Source organism: Dermacentor andersoni, chromosome 4 (genome assembly GCF_023375885.2).
Source record: "Dermacentor andersoni chromosome 4, qqDerAnde1_hic_scaffold, whole genome shotgun sequence".
NCBI classification, from domain to species: domain Eukaryota; kingdom Metazoa; phylum Arthropoda; class Arachnida; order Ixodida; family Ixodidae; genus Dermacentor; species Dermacentor andersoni.
The window spans coordinates 27531919-27551089 of record NC_092817.1 but is presented as its reverse complement, the minus strand read 5'-3'; the positions used below and the strand labels follow the sequence as shown (position 1 = coordinate 27551089).

Sequence of the window (19171 nt, the reverse complement as noted above, 5' to 3'; positions counted from 1 at the left end):
CGAGAAACGCGGCGCCCCAGTCGCTGGAGGCCGGGATGGAAGCGACCACACGCGCGTGATTACATGCCGTACTAGTAGCACTGTACTTTGAGTGGACGGCGTCGGGCGAAGGCCTCACTCGGCTCCGTCAGCCGAAACCTTCCCGTGATTTCCATTTTCCGCGCCTCACGACTCGATCTAACCCTCACGCGCGCCCTCGACTGCATGCCGTTCCCTTCGCTTACGACCTATTCCGTTGCGCGAATAGACTACGGTCTGCGCTGTCTATTCTATTTAGATTTATACGACTCGAACATTTTTCAAAAAGGTATTGCAAGACATGCAAACATTTTACAATATTTACGAATGTCTTGCAAAACTCATATACTCGCATATCGCTGGTATATTACAGTGGTGCATGATGCATAAGCTTTGTCCGCTCTACGTATATTAACAGGTTCAGTTTACAGAATTATGATATGGTTATTTATTATAAATTAACGAGTTTTAAACTCGACACTTGAGGTTGCTATTTTTTTAATTCTTGCAATTTTAATAATTTTTTCGCAAAAAAGATCGATACGATAAATCGAATATAGCTGCCGACAATCATTACACTAACCTTTTAACCTCATCAAAATCGGTGCATTGGGTTGGTTAGACGGATTTCGCTAATGGTTGTCCTTCTGGATTCAAACCGGCTTTGAGACTTTGCAAATTGAGAACTTTCAAGAAAACGTCACCTTCTCGACGCAAGAATTCGCAACAACCTTGATGTGCGCAGAGGCTTGTTGTCATCCGCCGTGGTTGCTTAGTGGCTACGGTGTCGGGCTGCTAAGCACGAGGTCACGGGATCGAATGCCGGTCACGCAGGCCGCGTTTCGATGGGGGCGAAATGCGAAAACACCCGTGTACTTAGATTTAGGAGCACGTTATGGAAACCCAGGTGGTCCAAATTTCCGGAGTACTCCACTACCGCTTGCTTTATAGTCAGATCGTGATTCTGGAATAAAAAATCCTTAACTTAATTTTGCTTAATTCTTGTTGTCTTGCTGAGTTTAGAAAACTAAATATATGATTGCTTAGAAATTTACAACGATAAGGCATAGTAAAGAACGTCCCAACTTTTAGAGAAATAAAGCCTGGTATTCAATGGCATTTCAACAGACATTCGAGGAAAGAACGTCTGAAGCCACAAGCACGATGACGCCCACATACGAAAAAAAAAAAAAAAAAATTGTGAACTAAACGCCGTTCTAATTAGTGATGCCTAGTTCACCGATTTCTCGTGTATTGGAGCCGCCACGCAGCCTCGAACTCCCTTGGGCCACGAGCTTCCGCGTCGTAGCCCATATTTAGCGCGACAGTATAACCGTCATTCCGATTGTTGCTGAACAATATCAGCGCTGGAGTTTCCTCTAGGGATTTTTGTAGGAAACTCTGTGCAGCATAGAAGACAACGTTGCAGTGTATCGCGAACCCCGACTGTGTATACAATTTATGCTAAACAAGTAAACGATATTTTCGGCGCATTTGCCCTGCTTCACGTGTGAACTTGATGCACTACCTCCGTGCACCCTCAACTATAGTGATGCCGCTGTTATTGTTCTTTCTTTCGCCATAAGCTTGCAGAGTAAACTGCGTAAGTCATACTGAGTAGGTGCCTATAACCTTATCGTTAGTATGGCGCGTAAAACTACACAATTTAATTTTAATACGGAGCAGCTACAGAAGCGTGTCGCCTTTAAACTCTTGGTCCGCCTTTTGTATTTGTTACTCTTGTATTTGTTAAAGCACCGTCACTGTGGGAAACTGAAAACTTGAAGTGATACCGTATGTACATAGGCTGTCGCACAACACAAAGAAAATGGCGAGCAGATTTGACGTATACGCGCGGTCTTCTCAGCTCTTCGGAAGCTGGCTATAGCTTGTGCAGGTGCACCGGCCAGCAGAAGCAAAGAAGAAGCTCGTGTGATATGAACCGCACTGTCAAACATGCGTCTTGTTTGACACAAGTGATTTATTGTAGTCCGCTAGAAGATACACATCGGCCAAACTGACCGATGTACCTATGATGGCCTGAGAGAGCATAAAGCATCGTTTCCGGCGACCAACAGTGCGCGCTTACCGAGGCATGCAAGGCAGTGCTGGGGCACCGCAATGTTTTGAGTAGCGGAAAGACAAAATCAGAGAGGGAAATTTGAGACACTCTGTATTTCTTGAGGCAGGAAAATACGCGCGTGAGAAGGCACTACGATTCTAGTATGGTGGCATGTCGGGTGATCTGGCTCTTATCTAATTAGGTTGTGTGTGCGTTGGATTTGTGACGCGCATCACGTCAGAGCGCGCGGCAGGTTTTAGGGCTCACGCCCTGCAGGCAGAGCTACGGCAGGGCAGTCGAACAAGTGCATCGCTTAAAAAATAACCGCGAACCAAACATTCCCTACCGATACATTGATTCTCAGAGGTCATGCGTACGGCCGTCACGGCGAGAATAAAAGCGCGAAGGGAATGGCTTCACGGAGAGTTCGACTGCTTAAAGGGAAGCTGAAACACTTTTCGAAAAAAGTGAGTTCTCTGCGGCATTCTACAGTTTTGAGTCCCCTGAACACGAATATCTGGTTCAAAAAGGGCGGAAACAAACGCAAGCGGCTGTTTTTCCAAGAAAACGCGCACCAGCGCCTCTGGGCATCGCGCGAACGCCGCTGTTGCCCGTGATTGGTCGGGGCCGCTGTGACGTCTTTCGCGGCAGTCTCCGGTCGGCGCCGCCGTTTCAGAGTGTAGCACGCTGTTTTGTTCTGGCTTCATAGCTGAGTTATTATGGTATTATGGAACGTATTAAGTATTATGGAACGTTCTCGCTGTCTCGGACAGCTTGTATTTTCGCCGTACATGTTCGAACCGACAGCCGATACGGGAAACGATGGCGGCAACGGCGGCAACGACGATGTTGAGTGTGCCAACAGCGAGAGCGATGTGTGCACCTTCTCGCGCGTTGGAAATCTTAGCTGGTACTTATGTTTCTTTTTTTTTTTCGTGTAGCTGCAGGTTCCAATGCCGAGAGGAAAAATGCGCTAATGTGTCACTGGGAACTTGCTGCTGGAAGAATGCCGAAGCACTAACTTCTCATTAGATTGTGAACACGGGTGCGATTCCGCGATGACAAGCACCTTGCCACTGCTTGTCTAAAGTAGTCCCGTGGTTTTTTGAGTGTTGATACACGATCGCGAACATAAGTGCCGCGTTTCAAAGCGCGCACATGCAGTGCTGCGAGGTACAGTCACGGAAGTTGCTTATCATACAAATCCAGAGATGGCCAGAGGTATTATATGTGCAATATTCATACTATGGTTCGACGACTTTGCGATTGTGGCTCGATCAAGAATCGGTATGCGTGCTCCATGCTAGTGTTGACATAAAGATATTAGGCAGTTTTAGCACCGCCGTGTGGTAAACACGATAACTGCAACCGTACGTCGAATGTCACTAGGCAAGCCTATACTCCATTTCATACCTCAGGTGCAACGCTGTGGAAGCTACGCACGAAGTCCGGTGACCAAAATTTATTACTGCGCGCGTTTCCGTCTATGTTTCGCAGCGTGCCAGCGGCGTTCGCTCGCGCGAGCATGCACGTGAAGCTGCCGCGACGGGCTGCAATTAAAAAATACCGAAAACGAAATTGACTTAAAAGAACATGTTAGCAGCCGTATAAGTACACGGATTGTTTCTATGGGTAAATTCTTTCTTTTTTTTTTTCATTCAGAACTGAGCTTATATATGGAAAATTTTCTCTAAAATCGGGTCAAGCAACACCGAACTTTTTCTAAGTGCGAACGCAGCCACTGCAAGAAGTATCTCAAGCCTCCACAGCGTTGCACCTGATGTATGAAACGGAGTATAGCAACGCTAGCAACAACGCGTTTCCGCAGTTGCCGTAAGGCTATCCGGCTACGCTAAAAACTGTGTTACCAGACGTTAATGGCTGCGAATGTTCGCATTTCTCGAGTGCATCAATGTGGGCCTAATCAGGCTTTCATTAAACTAGGTGCACCTGCATGTGTTGCGTATTGATGGAAGATGAAGAGCACAGCACAGTTGATTTCATCGGCACGAACTTATCTCTCCTCACCGCACGGACCCACTGCGCTGCAAGCTTCTTGTCCTTCGGGAACCTGTGAAACACCACATCGTCTCGCCCGCCTGTGTTCGCGCAGCCGAATGCTGCACAGAACGAGGGCATGTTGGGCGCCCTTGGCTGTAGGCACTCACGCAGCACAGAAGGAAAGAACAGTTTACGAAAATCGCAAAAGAAAACAAACGTGAGCGGCGGCGGCGGCAGATCTCTCATAGCGTCGTTCAGTAAAGCGCAAGACGGAAAGAGGCATGCCAGCACATGCCAGCACGCCGGTCCGGCAGCTCGGTCCCCGCCAGTGACGTCACTCTCGCCGGTTCTCTCCTCTGGCAACCACCTCACCCGGCGCTCCGGGAAGCGATGGGGGCGTGTCCGCGGGGCTGATTTAGAAAGCGATTTCCGCCCCTTATATTAATAAAACGAAGAAAAAAAATTATGGAACCGTAAATTATTAGGTCTGTTCTTTCCAATCCCAGCAATTCATGGAAATTGAAAACCGTTTCAGCTTCCCTTTAATATGGTCCCCAATATTGTTTACATTTTTTTATTTTTAGAAAACTATGTTGCTATAGAGTGCCTGTTGCGTTGACGTAATGGTTCCTCCTCGTTTATTTCCTTCCAGCAGTGAACTGTACTTTTACACGTGATGTGCAGTTCAACGTGTTGCCGTTCGGAAACATGACATCTCTTGAAAACCTGAGCGAGCTGGGGCAAGGAATTTCAGCACCAGTGCGCGATCAGAACTTACGTCCACACAAACTAGCGTGCGAAAGTGAATAGATTAATGCACGCTACCAAGCAATGAGTGACGACAAGGTTTTGCCGTGCCACTCGTTGCAGCGTGGGCCGCGCCTCGGCTTGCAAGCGTGAACATTCTTTCGATCGTAATACACATAGAATAAATCGCAAACGAATATAAAGAGTCAATAATTCTATTTTATATAGTACCTAATGTGCATTTAATAACAGCCCACTTAGGTACAGTAATCTGTAGTCAGGTGGTAATAGTCCAACCCTAGTACGTACGCCATGCAGTCCACCGCAAAGCGTCGCGACATGTACCTTTCCTCGCGACATTCCATGACAATTTAAAAATTAATTTTTTTTACTTAAACAGCGAACAGCATGTTCGAATCTATCACTACAAACAGCGATATTTTCGTTTCTGCGAATATATCGAGACACGTTCTGGTTGGTTGTAGGTGCGCCGGTAACGAGGCGCACTCCTTTCAGCTCACAGCGAACATCCGATTGCAACACGTTTACCAGACAGGATTCCACGAAACGATATGCTCTAAAATTTGTTTATTATAACGTCCAACGAGGCCGCTCTCATTTTCACAAGGTTTTCCTTGCAGCTGACGGGCCTAATTTGAACGGATCTTTGACGGCGTACACTCTAGTGAAACGCATTACATATTTACATCTGCAGGAGCTGTATACTTGGAACACGTCATGCAATTTTCCTCCACCAGTTTTATTGTCGCACCACGCGGCGAAGGTCAACCAATGATAAAGCCGGAAAGACACCGCCATGAAGCTCGTCAACGCCGCGTGGCGAGCATTTCAAGCTGCAATGATTTGAAGGATGTTCGTTCCCTCTTGTATTCATTATCGCCACTGACAGAACAACCACGCGGAGGAGCCTCACTATGCGACAAAAACATATGTAATGTTGACCTAGTAATGCTTACACGGAATGGCTTAAGTTTTGCAAAAACTGTTTTGAAAAGGTTAGCGGATGAGCTGTGTAGACATGCGCCAAGTGATTTTTTTTAAAGCGCAGCTCTTTGGCGCCCGTTCCTGCGTTTCGCTTCGCCGTCGTGCCTCGTCGTAACCAAGGTCATCCATCATCTTCGCGCTCTAGCTGCGCGCTCTCCTGCTGTCATCTCTCGCGCGCGGCGCGAGTCTTGCTCTCCCCTTGTCGTAGAGTTTCATACAATAATTGTAGGAAACTCTATGCCCCTTGTTCTCCAAAACCGGATCTCGTGCTCCCGCCTATTCCCTCGCCCTCTTCTAGAGTCAAAGGTAGCATATACAGTAACTCTACTCCCTTCCTCCACGCAGCGCCGTTGCGGTGACTCTCGCCGCTACCGTCCACTCCGCCCTCGCCGTCCCTTCTCCCGCTGTCGCGGCACTGCCGGCGGCGGCTGTTCCTTGCTGCCTTGCGCATGATCCACGACTCTCCGCTCCTCCGTCTCCGCGTCGCTTGATTGTACGGCTCTCAGCCGTGTCTCTCGCTTCCCCGTTTGCGGGGCGCGTTGCTCAGTGGCATTTGTCGCCTCTGGCTCTGCTTGCGCCTGGCTGTCCTTCTCACGCCTCCACTCTTGCCCAATACGTCCCCTTACCTGGCGCAGTGCCGTTGAGATGACTCGAAAGACAGTTATAGCGTTTCGTCCCCTTACTTCTACTTCCCAACCCAAGCTTGTGCGGCCACATTGAGGCCTGTCTGTAAGTGAATGAGTGTGTGACCTCTACTAATTACCCCTGTTCCGAGGCGGTGACCCACTATAAAGCGGCGAGATGGTGCGTCGCCGGAGTGCCGGCTCGACAGCGGCGGATCGCGGTGTGTGCTGCCCAATCCGAAACGCAGAACCGCCTCCGTTCGGTACTGCGTGTTCTATATGCGATTGCCTGTTGTTGAAATGAGGCAGCAGCTGCGCTCAAAGATCGTATTACCAAGAAGCGTAATCGTCGGCCCATTTTTTTTTTTTTTTCGTTCTAGAACGAAGATAGTTACGGATATGACGGTTATAACAAGTTCCGTTGGTTTAACCCTCGCCATGCGCTCGATTCATCCCTGCGCAGCTGCGTGACTCTGTACACTCCACGAAACTGCAGTATAGCTGAATGGCGAGTGCACAAATAATAATAATTATTACTTCTGGGGTTTTACGTGCCAGAACTACAATTTGATTATGAGGCACACTGTAGTGGGGGACCTCGGATTAGTTTCAACCATCTGAGGTTCTTTAACGTGAGCTCAATGCACGGTACACAGGCCGTTTTTGCATTTCTCCCCCATCCAATGCGGCCGCCGCGGCCTGGATTTGATCCCGCGACATCGCGCTATGCCATACGCCAATTGTCGGCCCGGATGGAAACCGCGCGACCTTGCGTTAGTCTGCGCTACAGAAAAGGCGCGTTTCATTTCTTTACTGATTGAGCCCGATCGAGCAAGGCAATTTACTCTGTTGCCGGAAACGCGGAAGCCGATACTTCGGCCTCGATCACGTCTCCTCGCGAGATTTCCCTCAAACTAGGAGAAAATGCTTTCGAGAACCAATTTCGTTCATAATGGCGATAGCGATCGCAGGAGCTGGCGAAAAAAAAAAAAAATAATAAGGGGGGGGGGGGGGGCGAGGAGTTCAGCAGCACCACCTTTCTGTTCTTCGCGTTCTTTCTACTGTAAAGAAGATTTACGGAGCAAGCAAACAAATAATCGATAGAGTGGTTGATCTGTCGAAATAGAATGAATGAATAAATTTCATCAAAGAACATTTTTGAGGAAATATAGGTCTCTTAATTCTTCCTGAAGTAGACAATCCCGTCGACGCGCGTGGCGACAGAATAAGAAAGGTGTATGTTCTTCGATCACGCGCGTTCTTTCGAAAGAGGCTCTGAGCGTGGCTTCCTCACATTCTGCCTACGATTAAAAAAATTAAGAAAGAGAAAAAGTAAAGCAAAACCAAACCAGCAACTAGCAGCGCTGCGGAATCTATACAGCCAGCCGTCCGGCGTCAGACAATATGGGCTGGGATTCACAAAGCCGCCCCAAACGCACATAAGAAAAATTGGAATTCGCCGCCATTCATGCGTTTTACGGCATTCGACGATAGGAAGGCCAAGGAGCAGGTTTACCGCACGTATATATACTTACGACGTATTTTGGGCAGAGCGATAACAACGCTACAAGTTAATGTCGGAATGTGTTGCGCGAGTTCGCTGATTAAAGCAGATATGGTAGTCATTTCAGCCACTATGACACCAGTGCGATTGTGTAGTGTGGTTAGGCACGAATATTGAACTAAGATCAATTATGCAAAATCTTTAATATTTATTTATGGGCCACGTGCGTTTCGTTGCGTTGTAGAGGGGATTCAGAAACGAGCGATCCAGTTTGTGTGTGTGTGTGTGTGTGTGTGTGTGTGGAAACGTACATGCTGCGTGGTGATTTTTTTTTTTTTTTTTTGACGTATAAGGAAAGCCCGCGAAATACGAAATAAAGCCACGTGACTGCGCTCATGCGCTATCGTATTGCAGCACTCTCAATCATGCTTCGAGCGAAAGAACCGTGCGCGCGGATCGTGGCGAAGTGAGCGGCGGCGGCTCTAGGCATCGGCTTCACAGCGCGGCAGCATCTTTGACGGTGGCACACGGAAAGGAAGCGCCGTCGTCCCTGATAAGCGATATGCCGGAAGAACAGCTGAGAGGGCTGCAAGATACGATAGCGCACGAGCGCAGTCGCGTGGACCTTTCTCTAAATGCCGAAAAACATCACAACCCAACACGTCACAAAAAAAAAAAAAAAGGTATCGGTCGTTTCTGAAGTCCTCTACAACGTAACGAAACGCACAAGCTTGACCCTAAAGTGAATATTAAACTTTTGAATAATTGATCTCAGTTATTCAACTAATTAAGCAGAATATTAAAAGAGTATTTTGAGGTGCGCCACATGACGGCAAACCATATGTCGGTGGTTTCATCCAGCTGCGCGGTTAACCTAACTTTCTAAATTCTTGGTTCAAGTTACGTGAAACAACTGTATATCAGTCTTAAAATTTGTGCGGCTTGAACTGGCCTAAACCAGTCCTCAGCAGTTTGGGAACAATAATATGCGAGAATTATGCTGTCTGAAGATACTGTGTTGAATAGACATGCTTCGAGCACAGTTGCAACATGTACTCTGAAGCAGCTAATTAGGAGCGTCATCAAACTACGAACCAATTTTCTAAGTTCCTGGTAGAGTACCAGGCCTGCGTCCTTTCATTTGGTTACATCAGTATGCGGTGTGACAACAGGCGCATATTAAAGAGGAAGAAAAAGCCATCAACGCGTCAGGGTTAATCTATTTGATAATCAGCGCCTCTAATGCATTTCCTGATATTCGGCACCATGCATAAGTAATGAGGCGTCAAAAAGCATCAACTTTTCATTTCTGCCTGCAGCGTCTCCGAGGGTATCTCTTTTTCCTAGCCTAACTGAAATGCGCGATAGGTTGCAAAGCGTTCACATTTGGCCTATAGAGCTTCATACAGTTACTAGAGGGAATTGCGGCGCTAGTTCCAGCATGAGAATGATGGGTATAGCACATGGATTTGCCTAAACTTCGGCCTTCTGGCTTTAAATGGCTTTGCGACTTTGAAAGGTGATCATTTTTAAGAGCGCACTGGGCTATCAAAAATTAAATAAACACTGTCAAAATTGTCCGACGGTAGGATTCGAACACAAGACCGTTAGCACAGAAGCCCAAGGCTGCAACCAATACACCACGGACGCACGGAGAAGTGGAACCACTTCCATTAGCAGCGATTATGCGTGCTTGCAGAGTCGATCTTATAACTCCAGCATTAAAAAAAACAAGTATAAATTGCTTTGAAGTTCATGCAAACTTAAGCCCAGATAAAGCGTAATAAACGAAGCCACGTAGGAACGTCTGAAGCCCCACGCCCGAAAATCAGACAAATATATGCACTACCCATCGTTCCCATGGTGGCTGAGAGATCGCAGCGCCAGAGTTCCCTCTAGTAATTGTAGGAAACTACGCATTTGGCAGCAAGCCAGATGGCCGAGCGTGCTCTCCACCGGAGCGACCGAATCGAGGATGAACGAGATTTTAGCCTTCCCCTCAGCGGCATGCGGCTTCGACTGGCGTAGATTGCATAAGTGGCCGCACTCAATTTGCAAAAGGACCTGCATGCATGTAATACACTCATTCGCCTGCACGGTCACGCCTCAACCTGCCGCAATGCTTAGTCAATTTCGCGAGCTCTCGGAAGCTTAAGCTGACAAGCCATGAGCAGCGACGGCTTCAGTTACGTAAAAAAAGCAAAGAAGAATACTTCTCGTGCCATGTAAATCGCGATCATTATCCTTGCGTCTCGCGAGCGTAATCATTTACACTGTACGTGTGGGCGCGGACCACGGATGGCAGATGGCAGATGCCAACAGCGTATCTAAATTACGGACCAAGCAGGTAACAAAATGAGGGCCGGAGCGCTTAAGCGAAGCTTCTCTTCCCTCGACGGGGAAATCACAGTTGCCATGGCGGCAGTATATTCAAGTGGGAATTAAGTGTAATATACACTTGCAGAATCACTTAGAAAAGTGGCTTGGGGAAAGCCGAATTGAAGACCAGTGCTATTGTGTCAAATTCCGCGATCTTGGCAATCAGGGATCGAGGGTGGTGGTGGTGGTGGTAAACATTTATTTCACTTATTTACAGAGACATTTGGGGACGACCTTAAGGGCCGGCCCCTTACAAAATCCAGGGAAGGTCCCTAGTCCGGGACTCCTGTGGCCTCCGCGGCGGATCGGGCTCTAGCCACGAGAGCTCTTTGGCTCTCTAAGGTAGAGCAACCGAGCAGGGCAGCCTTCCAGCTCTCTCGGGTGGGTGGGGGGCAGGGGAAGGGTAAGCCGGGTTAGAGGGGCAAGCCCACACCATGTGGAAAACGTCCGAGAACGCGTAACCACACAGTGGGCACTCCCCAGAGAAAGCAGGGTTAAAGGGAAGCTGAAACGGTTTTCAATTTCTATGAATTGCTGGGATTGGGAAGAACAGACCTAATAATTTACGGTTCTGAAATTTTTTTTTTTTCGTTTTGTTAATATAACGGGCGGAAATCGCTTTCTAAATCACCGGGACCACAGCCACCCGAAGTGAGCGGACGTGCCGTCGGCGCTCTCCGGACCCCGAAATCTGCCCAAAGAGAACGTACGTGCCGTCGGCGCGCACTCCGAACCGATCCGACGTGAGCTTTGGCCATCGCCCCCTGCCCGGGCCTCCCGAGGTGCCGTGCGCTGTGTGTGCCAGTCGCCACGGAATACGCACGAATCCCCTCTGTTTGCGCCGCTGCCGACCGCTAAACCTACATCCGAACTTTTTTGGACCGTATCGATGTCGAAAAGTCTGCTCCTGGCCAGCCGCCGCACTGGGTCTTGCCTCGCTAGAGGCTAGGCCAATCACTGGTAGCGCACCCACCCCCAACAGCCATGGAGGTGCAATCGCAGGGCGAAGACCTCGACCCGACAACGTTCAGACCCAGTGAGTGGACCACGATACTCCGCGCGTACAAGGGAGGCAAACCAAGCCCGGAAACGCTGGTTGTGCCTCCTCATGCAGCCCTTGTTCGAGATAAGCCTGCCGCGCCCGCCGTCGGTGCTCCGGCCGACACTGCCCCTGCGACCTTCAAGCCGACATACCGTGCTCAACAACAACAGCTGCGCGTGACGCACGCAATCGCATTGCGAAGTAAGCAACTTGCGTCACTCCCTCCCGGCACTATAAGGGTAGTCTTCCGACCAAGAGGAGGCCTCGCTTTGAACGGAGCCATGGCGCAGCCACTCATGAAAGCTCTGCGAGTCACCGCCGCTGACCGGGACCTAGGAGAGTTTCACCTCCGGATTCACCCGACGAATAACACCTTCACGGTCGCTACACCTCACGAGTCAACGGCCCTTCACCTCGTCCAAATCAAGGAAGTGATCCTTCAAGAAACCAGTTACCCCGTCGCCGCCTACATCGCACCGCCGCCCGCTGCTGCGCGCGGAGTCATCTCGCAAGCCTACTGGGCGGAAACACCGGAAGAGATGCTACAAGACCTCCAGACTCGCAACCCGGAAGCTGATATCATCGCAGCGCGCAGAATGGGTAGGACCCTTTCCATATTGATTACATTTGCGCATGGCCCAGTCCCTCACACCATACGCTACATGAGTGTAGTGCATAGATGCACGGCGTACAAGGGAAGTCCAGACGCGTGCACAAACTGTCGTCGACCGGGCCACAGACACGACGTGTGCCCCCACGCCAAGAGTGGTCTCTGCCCGCGGTGCGGGGACAAGCATGAGCTGCAAGATGTTCCCTCCTGCATCCCGATCTGCATTCTCTGTGGGGGGCAGCACCTCACGGGCACCGGCTCGTGCAAGGCAAGAAATACCGCCACCAAACGACTTATCCCACCGCCCCAGAAGTCAAAGTTCCCTACCAAGAAGGACTTTCCCCCGCTTAGCACGACCCTCCCGTCTACCTCTACATGGGCTTCCAAGGTTGCCAAGACGAACATCATGACTTCCCAGGACTCGGACGTGAAGGCTCTGCGGGATGAGGTAAGGCAGCTCAAGGCAGCCCTCTCTACCTCCACCCCTGCTCTACCCCCCACTCCACCATCCCCATCTTCCTCATCCAACCCGTCCGACCAACCTCCTCAGAAAAAGAGGAGGCCTGATGAGAGCCCAGTCCAACCTATAGACCTGGAAGCCAAATTTCAGGACCTCGCCCAAAACCTAGAATCCAAGTTAACAGAGCGCATTACTGCGCAGGTCACTGCACAGTGCCAGACTATGATTGAAGCAACCATTACCGGTATAATAGATAGGGTCATATCTAGCATCATGGCCAAGGTTGAGGAGCGTTTAGCTAACCTTATATCTGGACTGTCAGCGGCCTCTCCTCCCGCAGTCCCGCCTTCTGCACTCCTCCTTCGCCCCGCCACCCTTCAACATGGCTCCTCCGAGGCACCATAATTCCTTACAAATTATTCAATGGAATTGCAGGGGCTTTCGGCGAAAGCGCGACCCTCTGCAGCAGATTATCGCCAATTCTTTGTCCCCACCAGACATTATCGCTATCCAGGATGCCAATGTTTGCAGGCAACTGCCAGGATACGCTGTTATCCCCTCTGACTCCACTGATCTTCCTCGGGTGGTTACATACGTCTGTAACACCTTGCATTACGCGGAGCACGACGTTACCTCTCCTATTGCTCACACCTTCATCGAAATTTTACCCCACACCCCTGCACAATGTCCCCTGTTCATGCTTAACTGCTATCTTCTCCCACGACAGCCGATTCACCTACTTGCTCCACTCCTCAAATCCGTAACCCAAATGGCCGGATCAAACCCCCTACTGGTTGCCGGTGACTTTAACTGCGCTCACGTGGACTGGGGCTATCGACGCACCAACCACAGAGGCACAGTTTTATACAATAATACGCTATTACTTCACCTGACCATCTTTAATGATTTTAGCCTACCTACGCGGGTTGGTAACAGTGTTACTGCCGATACTAGCCCAGACCTCACGCTTGGTAGAAACTTGGCTCACCTACAGTGGGAAAGAACGCAAGCCACACTAGGCAGCGACCACCACCTGATTCGCATAGCGGTGAACTATCGCCGACCTCAGCGCAAGTTTACCGCCAGGCACACTAATTGGGATCAGCTCCGTAAATTTAGGCAAGCGCAGCCAGCACAGGGCCCCTTCGACCTAGACACCTGGACTACTCAGTTACAGAAAGACATTCGCCAACATACCCAAACGCTCGATACTACCCCCGACACCCCCGTTATCGACAGTAAGCTCGCCCACCTTCTTGAAGCTCAAGAGAACATAATGCGAAGGTGGAGAACTCAAAAGCACAACAGGAAACTAAAACTCAAACTCACCCAGCTTCAATCCCAAATAGAACAACATAGTGCCACTCTTTGCAAAGCTAACTGGGCTCAGGTTTGTGACGGCCTCCGAGGCAATCTCTCCACAACTCGTGCTTGGCACCTGTTGCGCCATATGCTCGATCCCACGCAATCTAAAACTCAGACGCGTCTTAGCATTCGCCGCCTCACTCATAATCATCGGCAGGACACCGACGCCTTCCTCGCGCAGGTGAAATGCACCTATACCACCCCAGGTCTTCCTTGCAAACATCCCGAGTACACGGGCTCACCCCAACCACAGCTTGACGCTCCTATAACAGAATCTGAATTTCGCGCAGCCCTATTGAAATTGCGCAATACCACACCCGGGGAAGATCAAATTACGAATGCTGCCATCCGAAATCTTGATGATGTCTCCATATCTCACCTCGTTACCTACTTTAACGAGTGCTGGGAGGCAGGTACCCTCCCTGCCTCCTGGAAGCATGGAAAAATTATATTTATCCCAAAACCTCACAAGCCCATCACCCTCGAGAACATCCGCCCCATTTCTCTTACATCTTGCCTCGGCAAGACCTTTGAGCACATAATACTTGCCCGACTGACAACGTACATGGAAGAAAATCACCTTTTCCCCCACAGTATGGTCGGCTTTCGTGCGCATCTATCTGCGCAGGATGCCCTACTTCAAATTACGCACGATGTGCTTGATGATACCATCCCCCATCTTACTAAAGCCATCCTGGCGGTTGACCTCATTAAGGCATTTGACAGAATTCGACACGCTGCCATCTTACGGGAACTGCAGGAACTACAGGTAGGCCCTAAGACCTACAACTACGTTCGCGCCTTCCTCTCTGGCCGCACTGCCTCCTTGCACATTGATCAGCTCAGCACACCCTCTTATACACTCGGTGAATTTGGAACCCCGCAAGGCGCGGTCCTCTCCCCCCTTTTATTTAACATTGCTCTCATCCCCTTAGCCCAGAAGCTCAATCTCATCCCACACCTAAAACATACTCTGTACGCTGATGATATTACCGCATGGACCACTCATGGCTCAGACGGGGAAATTGAGGAATCTCTACAATTAGCAGTCGACACGATCTCCGCTCACGTATCATCTATCGGACTCGACTGTTCCCCCTCTAAGTCCACGCTCCTCCTAATTAGACCAAAATCTGCCGCTAACTCACCCATCCAAATCACTTTACAAGGATCCCCTATCCCCATCACTCCCACCCTGCGCATCCTTGGCCTCTACCTGCAGGATTCCGGACGCAATGACCATACCCTTAAAACACTGAAGGCCTCCACGCAATCAGTGTTGCAGCTTCTACGCCGCGTATCTTCCCTGCACAAGGGTTTAGACGAAGCAGACAACATGAAAGTTGTACATGCTTTTACGCTTAGCCGCATTCTGTACGCCACTCCATACCTCAAGCTGAACTGCACGGAAACCGAGCGCGTGAACGCCATGATCCGCCTTGCAACTAAGGCAGCCCTCAACCTGCCTCGCAGCACTAGCACAGCCAAACTCCTTGCACTAGGCATGCATAACACGCTTCCTGAACTAGTTGAGGCGCACCTTCAGACGCAGTATTTAAGACTTGCCGCGAGCGCCACTGGCCGCCATATCCTCGCCTCCCTTCGCATCAACATACCCGCTAATCAGTCAACCCTTATGGCCATTCCTCGACACATTCATACACCCCTTGTAGTGAAACCCCTTCCTCGAAACGTCCATCCCCAATATCACATCTCTCGCCGCGTAGCTCGCGCAAATGCCCTCCACAAGTATTACGGACAGGTCGAGAAAGCCATCTGGGTGGACGCCGCATGTACAACGCATGAAGCTGTAGCAGTTGCTTACAACCCAACCTTACCCCGCCCCCTAACTCACCATCTTCCCTCGGGCTCTACACCTGAGGAAGCAGAGGAGACCGCCATCGCCTTAGCCCTTGCCCTTTCGGATGCTGAATACATCTTTAGCGATTCAAAGACTGCTTTGTCCAACTTTGCCAGAGGCAGAATTCACAGCCCTGCCTGGAATTTGTTGAACATCCCCACCCAGAATTTACCACGCAGGGTCGAGCTCCGGTGGGTGCCGGCTCACTCTGGGAACCCCGGAAACGAGGCTGCCGATAAATTGGCCCGAGGTTTAATTTGCCGGGCTCAGGACAGCCTCGATCCGGGTTTCTCGAGGGAGCGGGTACACAGCTTTGCGGAGCTCACGCAAATACCCCGTTTGGACCGTCGGACTTACCCTCCTCCCCACCCCTCCCTGACGCACTCCCAACAGATCCTCTGGAGACGCCTCCAGACCCGCTCTCTCCCATCCCCTCAGCTGCTATCCCACTACTGTGGCATCTCCCCTACATGCTCCCTATGCGGAGACCCTCACGCCACACTCTCCCACATCCTTTTTGGCTGCCCTGCCGATCCTCCCCCGCAGGGACAGCCCGCCATCTCAAGCTGGGAGGACTGGGAGGTCCTGCTCTCGTCGACGGACCCAACATCGCAGGTTACTGCGGTGGCTCGGGCTGCCGACGTCATGAGCAAAAGGAGCATGAACGTTTCGACGTAGTGCGGGACCGTGCGGTGGTCCAGGGACCCAGAGGAGTCCAAACTCACTTGCTATGAATAAAGTTTTTCTGTCTGTCTGTTTACTGAACGACGCAACGAGAGATCTGCCGCCGCCGCCGCCGCCGCTCACGTTTGTTTTGCGATTTTCGTAAACTGTTCTTTCCTTCTGTGCTGCGTGAGTGCCTACAGCCAAGGGCACCCAACATGCCCTCGTTCTGTGCAGCATTCGGCTGCGCGAACACAGGCGGGCGAGACGATGTGGTGTTTCACAAATTCCCGAAGGAAAAGAAGCTTGCAGCGCAGTGGGTACGTGCGGTGAGGAGAGATAAGTTCGTGCCGACGAAATCAACTGTGCTGTGCTCGGACCATTTCCGCGACAGTGACTATCATCGGAGCTTGACAACGATGCGGGCAATCGGTATTCCAATTAAATCGGCGCGACTGAAGCCCGAACAACTTCAACTACACAGCTTGGCAGAATTCGACGGTTCTTCTTTCCCAACTTTTTCCATACTAGCCAGACAAACTGGCGGTATGCTGCATACCTCAACTGCCTGTAAAAAAAATTGCTTTTGCATCACTCTTTTTCCATTCCTGTGTGTAAACTTCTTGCCTTGTCCAGCCGGTTCGACTCCTTTCTGGGCAAGTGCCACTTCCAGTACTGCCCTGCTGAGGCACACAGTCCTGAATTGTCTTGAACTTGTTACGCACTGCGTGCGCTTCTGTTTTTTCCTAATCTCTTGCACCTCCTGGCAGCACAAACAGTTCTCTTCATCTTCCATCAATACGCAGCACATGCAGGTGCACCTAGTTTAATGAAAGCGTGATTAGGCCCACATTGATGCACTGGAGAAATACGAACATTTGCAGCCATTAACGTCTGGTAACACAGTTTTAGCGTAGCCGGATAGCCTTACGACAAATGCGAAAACGCGTTGTTGCTAGCGTTGCTATACTCCGTTTCATACATCAGGTGCAACGCTGTGGAGGCTTGAGATACTTCTTGCAGTGGCTGCGTTCGCACTTAGAAAAAGTTCGGTGTTTCTTGACCCGATTTTTCAGACAGTTTTCCATATATAAGCTCAGTTCGGAATGAAAAAAAAAAAACAGAATTTACCTATAGAAACCATCCGTGTACTTATACGGCTGCTAACACGTTCTTTAAAAAAAAAATTCTTTTCGGCATTTTTTAATTGCAGCCCGTCGCGGCAGCTTCACGTGCATGCTCGCGCGAGCAAACGCCGCTGGCACGCTGCGAAGCATAGACGGAAACGCGCGCAGTAATAAATTTTGGTGACCGGACTTCGAGCGTAGCTTCCACAGCGATGCACCTGAGATATCAAATGGAGTGTAGGCTTGCCTAGTGACATTCGACGTACGGTTCAGTTATCGTGTTTACCACACGGCGGTGCTAAAACTGCCTAATATCTTTATGTCAACACTAGCATGGAGCACGCATACCGATTCTCGATCGAGCCGCACTCGCAAAGTCGTCGAACCATAGTATGAATATTGCACATATAATACCTCTGGTCATCTCTGGATGTGTATGATAAGCAACTTCCATGACTGTACCTCACAGCACTGCATGTGCGCGCTTTGAAACGCGGCACTTATGTTCGCGATCGTGTATCAACGCTGAAAAAACCACGGGACTTTAGACAAGCAGCGGCAAGGTGCTTGACATCGCGGAATTGCACCCGTGTAAATCTAATGAGAAGTTAGTGCTTCGGCATTCTTCCAGCAGCATGTTCCCAGTGACACTTAAGCGCATTTTTTCTCCCGTCATTGCAACGTGCAGCTACATGAAAAAAAAAAAAAAAAAAAAAAAAAAAACATGCGTACCAGCTAAGATTTCCAGCGCGCGAGAAGGTGCACACATCGCTCTCGCTGTTGGCACACTCAATATCGTCGTTGACTCTGTTGCCGCCATCGTTTTCCGTATCGGCTGTGGGTTCAAACATGTACGGGGACAATACAAGCTGTCGGAGACAGCGAGAACGTTCCATCTTGCAACTCAGCTATGAAGCCAGAACAGCAGACCCGCGTGCTACCAGAGAGAAAGGAATGGTGCTACGCTCTGAAACGGAGACATGCGGCGGCGCCGACCGGCGACTACCGCCAACGACGTCACAGCGGCCCCGACCAATCACGGGCAACAGCGGCGTTCGCGCGATGCCCTGAGGCGCTGGTGCGCGTTTTCTTGGAAAAACAGCCGCTTGCGTTTGTTTCCGCCCTTTTTGAATCAGATATTCGTGTTCAGGGGACTCAAAACTGTAGAATGCCGCAGAGAACTCATTTTTTTCGAAAAGTGTTTCAGCTTCCCTTTAAAGTACTGTAGTACTGCCGGGCATAGTACCGTGTTAGTTTAGGATCGAGGGCGCAACCGCCGTATGAGCCAATCAGTGTTGACAAGATGGCGAACTTACGACAACATGGCGGAACCTGCAGGGCGTCCAGAATGGACCCGTATTCACAAAAATTATCCCACACGTCCGCGGTCGGCCATCACAGCAGCGATCGAGGCCTCGTCAACGCCAGGATCACTACTGTGAGTGGCGGACGCTCGAGTGCCGACCAATGACGACATGTCCTTATAAGTATATTCGATTACTTTTGTGAATACGCGACAGCGCTCCCTTGAACTTCTCGAACGTAATGATGCTGGTTTTGGAGCCGACTATACTCCGTTTCATACATCAGGTGCAACACTGTGGAAGCTACGCAAGCAGCGCGGCCTCCAAATTTAATCACTCCGCGCGTTCCGTCTATGCTTCGATAGGCGACAGAGGCGTTTGCTCGCGCGAGCATGCACGT

The 19171-nt window shown here is 50.2% G+C and overlaps 1 protein-coding gene across 1 annotated transcript; it reads left to right on the top strand.

Annotated features, from left to right (window-relative positions):
* Nucleotides 1-11603: 11603 nt before the first annotated feature.
* Nucleotides 11604-16431, top strand: LOC140217091 (uncharacterized). The gene is made up of 2 exons (XM_072287507.1): nucleotides 11604-12439; nucleotides 16224-16431. The coding sequence occupies exons 1-2, from the start codon at nucleotides 11663-11665 to the stop codon at nucleotides 16353-16355; spliced, it is 909 nt and encodes a 302-aa protein (XP_072143608.1). The 5' UTR covers nucleotides 11604-11662; the 3' UTR covers nucleotides 16356-16431.
* The last annotated feature ends 2740 nt before the right edge of the window (nucleotides 16432-19171 follow it).